The sequence below is a fragment of the Elephas maximus genome, chromosome 19, assembly GCF_024166365.1.
Source record: "Elephas maximus indicus isolate mEleMax1 chromosome 19, mEleMax1 primary haplotype, whole genome shotgun sequence".
Classification (NCBI taxonomy): Eukaryota; Metazoa; Chordata; class Mammalia; order Proboscidea; family Elephantidae; genus Elephas; species Elephas maximus.
This window is the reverse complement of record NC_064837.1, coordinates 6,960,379-6,968,320: the sequence shown is the minus strand read 5'-3', so window position 1 is coordinate 6,968,320 and position 7,942 is coordinate 6,960,379. Positions and strand designations below refer to the sequence as shown.

General features: G+C 45.0%; 1 protein-coding gene across 4 annotated transcripts in view; it reads left to right on the top strand.

Annotated features, from left to right (window-relative positions):
* The first annotated feature begins 684 nt into the window (after nucleotides 1–684).
* MYOCD (myocardin) overlaps nucleotides 685–7,942 on the top strand; it is a 116,967-nt gene continuing 109,709 nt past the window's right edge. Inside the window, exon 1 of one of the 4 annotated variants that reach the window (XM_049859576.1) lies at nucleotides 685–1,370. In XM_049859576.1, the coding sequence (XP_049715533.1) occupies nucleotides 1,316–1,370 (55 nt within the window). In that variant the 5' untranslated portion in view covers nucleotides 685–1,315. Of the gene's footprint in view, nucleotides 2,004–7,942 lie in introns of all 4 variants that reach the window. The other 3 variants (XM_049859575.1, XM_049859578.1, XM_049859579.1) reach the window with 3 other exon arrangements.

The window sequence follows — 7,942 nt, the reverse complement described above, 5'->3', positions numbered from 1 at the left end:
GAAGCTCTGCTGAAACCTATCCAACATGAGTGACTCTTCTGACATTGGAAATATCAGTGCCAGAGCTTCCAGCATGAAAGCAACACGCAAGCTACCACAGTATGACAAACTGACAGACCGGTGGTGGAGGCACCTTCCAGAGATGCAATAACTGTGTTGGATGTGGGTCAGATGCCGTCTAGTGAGGAACTCATTCGCAGGAGAAGATCTGAGCCTTTCCAAGCTGAGTTCAACCCCTGCTTTGACATTTCCCCACTCCCGAACCCTCTCTTCTGGAGCCTCACCCCATTTAGAGCTCAAAGGGGCATTCAACTCATATCTCCTCTCAGGGCCAGTACTGCGTCCTGCTGGGTCCCCAGACAAGCTGACTTAGGTTTGTCAAAGGGAAAAAAAAAAAGCGTGTCCCTGAAAAATGAGAGGCATTTTATTTTCTCTTTGGAAACGTGTCCAAGTTTGTTACTGGAGCTGTTAGATGTATAATCTGCTCTGCGAATGATCTGAAGTCCTCAAACGAAGAGAGAATGCGAGGATTCTGGTCCCATGAGAACTTTGTTTATTTTCAAGTGGACCCGCTTATCTACAAACTGTCCTGGATACAGCGCCCCGCGGGCTCGCAAGTTCTGTCCCCTGGAGGGCGATTCCAGCCGCGTCCCTCGTCTCCGCAGGGCCCCAGGGGGAAGCCACGCTGCTCACACACATCCCGGGTCCCAGCGAGGGCCCAGCCCCGCGCCCCACCTGGAGTCCTGGCTGCCTTGAGCGCTCGCTGCACCCGGCCTCCCGGCTCCTTCATTAAGGCTGCCCGCTGGCCGGGCCTCCCTAGCCTCCCGCCCGGTGCGCCCCCGCATCTGCCCCGCTGCTGCAGTCACCACCCGGTGCCAGGCCTGCTGTCGCCGCTCCAAGCCTGGAGTCCAGGCCCGCGGCGCCTGATTGGCCGAGCGTCTGTCAGTAGTAAAGAGGATCAGATAGCAAACGTGGGACCTTCATAAAGGCGTGGCGGTGGTACTCCACCGTCGCTGGCAGCCGATGACATCAGCCCAGAACACCCGGGATGCCGCTGCTGGGCGACCTCAGCGCAGGAGGAGGGTCCTGCTGGCTAGGAGTTAATTAGCCCGGCACAGTGCGGGGGGAGTCGCCAGTTTTCCCGGGACACTGGCTTCAGTCACTGGCTGCTACCGTACTCCTACCCAGGGGAGTTCAGCAAGAGTTGGATGCATTCTGGGTTGTTAGCCGCGGTCCGCTGGGCTCCCGGGAGCCTTTTCCTGGTGGAAATCAGGGGGCGTCTGGCAAGGGAACCAGCGGCTTGCTGAGACTCAACATGACGCTCCTGGGTTCTGAGCATTCTTTGCTGATTAGGAGCAAGTTCAGATCAGGTAGGGCTAAGGCACTTAGCATTCCTTCCTAAACTTTCCTCTTCTGCAATTCTCAACTCCAGACTGCTTTCCAATACACGTTGCGAAGTCTGCGGCGGCTGCCTAACCTTGTTCCCCAAAAGCACATTTTGGAAGCGAAGAATTGTATTTGACTTTGGTGGGGGGCGTTCATGCCTTCCGTTTGCAATGCTTTGAGTTGTTGAGTGTGATTTTGGGGTATGAGAAAGCCAAACCTGTTTTTTTCCCCCACTGTATCTGGGAATGGACGTTTCGGATGGGTACATTTAAAAGGAGCTACTTTGATTATGAACAAACAAGGCATTTCCGGCGTAATATCAGTGATAATTGCTGAGAAGATGAACCTGATGCTGTGTATTAGGTACAGAGGTCATTTAAAATGTAGCTAATCCAAACAAATGTATTTCCCAAAAAAAGTCACTTGGGGGAAGTAAAAATAGCAAATTTGGAGCACACCAAGTATTTAAAATGACATCACTGTAGGAAAAAAAAAAAAAAAGTCCAGTGCCACAAATATTTTTTCCCAAACCATCCGATATTTATAAATGGAGAATTTCACCCCAATTTCTGTGTTAGTGGTGCATAGAGAAACTTCCCCAAGGACCCTAAGCGAAGGTGAGTGGAACGAAGAGATGGGAACTCTAGCCGCTCTTCACGGGGAGTGTGTGTTCCCGTACTTCTAAGGTGTAGGAGTGCGGGTCTCCACACGGAGACAGGGAGCCAGCGGTCTTTTGACGTTCTTTCTCTGTGTATAATGCTGGTTTTATAAAAGTAGCAACAAACCTCTCAATAATGATAAAACTACGTAGAAAATGGGTACTTTTATGAGGACCCAGATGTGAGCATTCAGCATAACAGGTGTGGAAGTATGCTGGCAGCGGTTTCTAAGCTCCGATCCTTTTTTGTGGTTGTTAGCTGCTGTTGAGTTGACTCTGCCTCGTGGTTACCTTGTCTACAACAGAACAAAACTTGCCTGGTCCTGTGCTCTGTTTATAATTGTTGGTATGTTTGAGTCCATTGCTGTGGCTATGGTGTCAGTCCATCTCATTGAGGGTTTCCCTCATATTCACTGAAAACCCTATGTATAACAACAGAATCTTGCTCTAATCCTTAGCCCCTCTAAATGGTACCACTCAGCATTTCACTTGGGATGCTTCAAGAAACGCAATGAGGGGATGCTGGGAAGTACAGGTCATCTGTGACACCCTCAGATGCTTTGGTTACGGATGTCCTGGGGGTAGACTGGAGGTTTAGGATCTGCCTGTAGAAACAAGGTGAAAACTTGAAAAGATCTTAGACAGCTGTGATCCTATGTGGGCACTGGGGCCCTGAAGCTAATACTGGGTTCCTTAAGCTATTCCTTTCCTTGGTAAGGTGAGGTAGATGGTCGGTTTGTCAGCTAGAGACATCTTCACTGCTTTGTAATTTGGTCAAAACTGCAGGGCAATACTGCCACCTTTCTGAGAAGGGAGGATGTAGATTTGTTTTGCGTGCAGCTACGTTCATTTAGAATGTGCCCTTGCCAATTTGGTAATTTGGGGACAAAGAGAGTTGGTCTGTCTCCCAGAGGATTTTGTGATGCACTTGATAACAGACTTGCAAAAAGACTTATCAGACGAATCTTTCCTTCAAGTAAAGTACAGTGGAAGGAAAGACACACAACGTTTGCCCTGTTCCCAATGCCTGTCTTAGTGCCTGGTGGCGTAGTAGTCAAGAGTTAGGCTGCTAACCAAGAGGTCGGCCTTTCGATTCCACTAGCCGCTCCTTGGAAACCCTACGGCGCAGTTCTACTCTGTCCTGTCGGGTCGCTACGAGTCAGAATCGACTCAACTGGAACAGGTTTGGGTTTTTTTGGTTCAGTGTCTTCTAGGTAGACCTGCAGGCCCTGACGTTGGAGTTTCTTATGATTACAGAATCATTTTATTCTTTTAAATCTTGGACAGGCTTTTGTGTCACAAAGAAGGGTAACTTGAGGAAAACATAACATCAAAGCCAAAGCAGGCATGCTTAATCCTCCAGCTTTGATAAACAGGGAAACTGGAGTCTGGAATTTGATAGACTAGTTCGGTCATCTGAGATTCAAGGGGTTGATAGTCTCCTAAAAGACAGAAGAAAAGAAAAATCAAGTAGAATGTAAAACTAAAAAATGTAACGGTGAGGAATTTTACTTGACTTGGGGAGGGTGTTAATGTCTTCCATTGTCAATGTTTTGGGATGTTGAGTGTGGCTTCTGTGTGTGGCAAGGTCACTAGTCTTCTTGGGTATAATTACTGCTCTCCTTAAACCAGCACAGAAGTCTGGCTGACAGCTAAAGGCAGGTCTCGTCCTAGTAGGACTTCGGTGACTAACAATAGAGAAGGAGGGCCCTCTTCTTGGTTTTATTTTTCTCGGTTTTCTTTTTTTTTTTTCCTTCATCCTCGACTCAAAATGTAAACTCATAAAACTGTTTCTATCTCGTTGCTCATGTTTGCTCGCATAGTGGATCTAGTGTTACTTATTACATTAAAGATATTTCATAAAATAAATGAAACTAAATGGTTCTCTGATCGGAACAATAGATTCCCTGTGACAGGGCTTGTTCATATGTGAGCAGATGGCTGCTTGAACTCTGAAATTGTCATGGCTGGCAATGGTGTTCCGCCAACTTCCTACAAGTTGTATTCACATGGCCTTGTTATTAAGTACAAAACCGTGTGACAGGAGTGACAAACCGTGGAACTTTACATGTATGAACATGTTCAGTGATATGCAGTCATCTTATTTGAGAAGCCCAGAGTGTCATGGCTGAGTGGGTGGGTTGAGAGCCAGACTAGCTGTGTTTTTAGCAGGCTCCTCCACTTACTAGCTGTACGACCTTGGACTTTGGATCAACTACATAACTTCTCTGTACCTCAGTTTGCCTCATATGGATAGTGAGGATGGTCACGGGGTCATTGTGGGAATTTAGCGTGACAACGTAAGTACAGCTCTTAGATCAATGCCCAGCACTTAGTAAGCTGTCTGTCAAGAAAAGTTGTCCTACGGTCAATATTAACGGGTGTGTGATCTTGGGGTGGTTGGTCGCTTCCTTTCTCTAGGCCTTGGTTGCTTCATCTGTAAATATGGAAGCCGAATCCCTTTGCTAACATTTTATGGTTCTCTGAAAACACATACAGATGGACTAGAAACAAGCAAAATTGTGATTGGGCTGTGTGACAGCTGAGCATAAATGGTAGGCCGTTTACATAAAAGCGGTAATTAATGACCACATTTTTATAGTTTTTACCTTCTCACTGTAGTTTTTACAGTATCTGTAATCAGTGTCACTGCCAACTGTTTTCCTCAATATCCTAATCCTTCTGTCATACAAAACACCAGGGCACATGTGTGTGTGTGAGCATACGCCCACACGCTTTACACAAAGGACCAAAGTAGACAGAGAGAGGGTCTATTAGTGGATTTTATGTCTAAACAATCGTTGTGTTTCTTTTGCCTCCTCTCTTCTTCCTCTCTTTCCAGTCCCAAACAGTCCAAACAATGGCAGTGTCTGGCACCCATCATGACCTGGCCCCATTCCCTACAAATTCAAAGTTGCCAGATTTAGCAAATAAAAAAGCATGCAGTATTTGGGACATACTCATACCAAAATAGTGTTTGTTATCTGAATTTTAAATTTAATTTTGTGTCCTGTATTTTTTCTGGAAATTCCACCTGTTACCTGAAACGTGTTTGATCAATACTCTAAGACAACCCTGCCCAATTATCCCATCAAGCTATTAGAATTCCCGGGGCCCAAAGGTTCCAAAATGCACACAACTAGCATTTTAGGCATGAAAACAAGAGATGCAAGATGGGGAGAGGTTACTCTGAGTAGGAACTCTGGATCCCCTGAAGTAGAGCCAAGATATGGGTTGAGGAGGAACATGAGAGCATTAACTTCTAGCTTTCTGGTGAGGAAGAAGCCAGGGGCTCGGCAGGCTGCTGGTGCTCGGGCAGCAGCATGGGCCTCTGAACTTGGGGCTATAGATGAAGAAGCCAAGGGACATGCAAAGCAGACCCTTGGGAAGCAGTGGCTGAACTGAGCGAAATGTGGGGTAGGGGAACACGCCCAGCCAGTTGCCTTGGAGTCAGTTCTGACTCACGGTGGCCCCATGTGTGTCAGAGTAGAACTGTGCCCCACAGAGTTTTTAATGGCTGATTTTTCAGAAGAAGATCATAGGATTTTTTTCCTGAGGTACTTCCGGGTGGACTCAAAACTACAATCTCTTGATAGCAGCTGATCTCATTAATCTTTTGCACCACCCAAGGACTCCAATAGAACACAACAGCACTGTCATATTCTAACCCCCTGGTCCCCCCACAGTGTTTAGCTACAGGGCTCCAGCGTCTGCAGTTGGCTGCTTGTCCTTCCAGAGAAGCCAAGGGGCATGTCAGCGGGAATACTGCAGACCACTCCCTCTGTCCTCTTTTCTCTGTACTTCAGACTAACCCAAACAGACTACTATTTCCTACTTTAAGCTAGATCCTTTACATCTCTAGACTTGAATTTTCTTTCCCAAAAATTGAGGAGACTATGGCATTGGTCCCCAAGGTTTTTATGATTATGAACACTTTTGAAGACATTTCTACCAGAAGAACAAGAGAAGCTCAGCCCTAGTCCTACCTTCACCATTAATTTGTTTTATGAAAAACAAACAAAAAACAGTTGCCATCAAATGGATTCACGTGTGTCAGACCCCATGAGAGTTGTCAGTGCTCCATAGGGTTTTCATTGGTTGATTTTTTTTAAGTAGATCGCATGAGGCACCTCTGGGTAGACATGAAGCTCCAAACTTTTGGTTAGTAGTTGGGCACTTAACTGTTTGCAACACCCAGGGACTTCCTTTTTTTTTTGTAATCTAGGACAAATAATTTAACTAGCAGAGTGCCTTTCCCATGATATGTAAGATATACGTATATTCATCTAATTTAATTGACTTCTTTAAATCTCGTTTTCATCATCTATAAAAGATTTTGACTGGTTCATCTCTGATGTTGCTTTCAGCCCTAAGAGCTGATATTTTTCCAAGTGAATGGTCCTTAGTGTTTTTGTAAAGTTTTAAAAATGATAAGCTTCATAAAAGAATTGACCATGTCTTTTGTGAACTGCAGTATTCGCAGGGGATCTCGCCATGGAGTAGATGCGCCATAAATATTTCTTGAATGGATGAATGAATAATTCGTGCCTGCTATCATCATCACTGAGTCCCTGGGTGGCACAAACAGCTAAGATACTTTTTGATATCTTCATCATTGACACAGAATTCTAAGATAAGCATTTCAGTTGCTTCCTGGGCTTAGCTGGCCTTTTGAAGTTTCACTGATGAGTTTTGCATGAGAAGCCTACTTGAGCACAAATATCTTAACTCTTCCCCGCTTTCAACTTGCTATTGAAATGACCAGAAGAATACTTTAAAAGTGGGGTAAACACCCCCGGATTCTCTGTTAACCCAGAACTAAAGGCATTCCCAAAGCCAACTCTTCAGACAAAGATTAGACTGGGTTGTAAAACATAAAATAATACTCGTGAAGCATGTGCTTCTTAGTTCAAGTAGTTAAGTGAGACTAAATGAGCAGCTCCCATCCAGAGGTGGAATGAGAAGGCAGAAAGGGGCAGGAGCTGGTTGAATGAACACAGGAAATCCGAGGTACAGAGGAGGATTGTGCTGTCTCATTAGAGACAGCAACTGGGGTCACATAACAATGCGTGTATAAATTTTTGTATGAGAAACTAAATTGAGCTGTAAACTTTCACTTAAAGCACAATCAAAAAAAAAAAAAGAAAAGAAAGTGGGGAAAACATGTTCCTTCAAAACCTTTCAGGAATTCTACTAGATGTAATGAGAATAGGGCTAAATTGAAGGAGGGAACTGAGGACTAACTCATAATTCTCCTCCTGCAAAAATACAGGGAATTAAATGGAGATTTTAGAAGAATCGATTAACGTGTCTTCTTTTAGAATGGTTACAGCTGGACGTGGGACAAGTCAAGAAGAACATTATTTAAATAAATGCCGTGGCCACAGCCAGTAGAAAATTAAAACAGTGGAAAAAGACAAAGATCAAAATGATGAAAAAGAAGATAATAGATACAGGAGACTAAAACTAGCAATCCCACATCCAGAGAATTGGCATTACTGATAAAGACACCACACACACACACACACACACACACACACGCACACAATTAAACAGAAACAATCATCAAAGACACAAAAGGATTGAATTGCATCCCCCAAAAAGATATGTTGATGTTCTAACCCCTGGTATCTGTGAACATGACCTTGTTTGGAAATAGTCTTTGAAGATGGTATTAGTTAGGTTAACATGAGGTCATACTGGAGTAGGGTGTGTCCTAATCCAATCTGAGTGGTGTCCTTATGGAAGAGGAGAAGAGACACAGAGAGACAGACTGTGGGAGGATGACCATGTGAGGCTGCGTCTACGAGCCATGGCACACCTGGCGCAATCAGAAACTGGAGAGAGAAGAAAGGGTCTTTCCCCAGAGACTTCAGAAGAAGCATGGCACTGCCAACA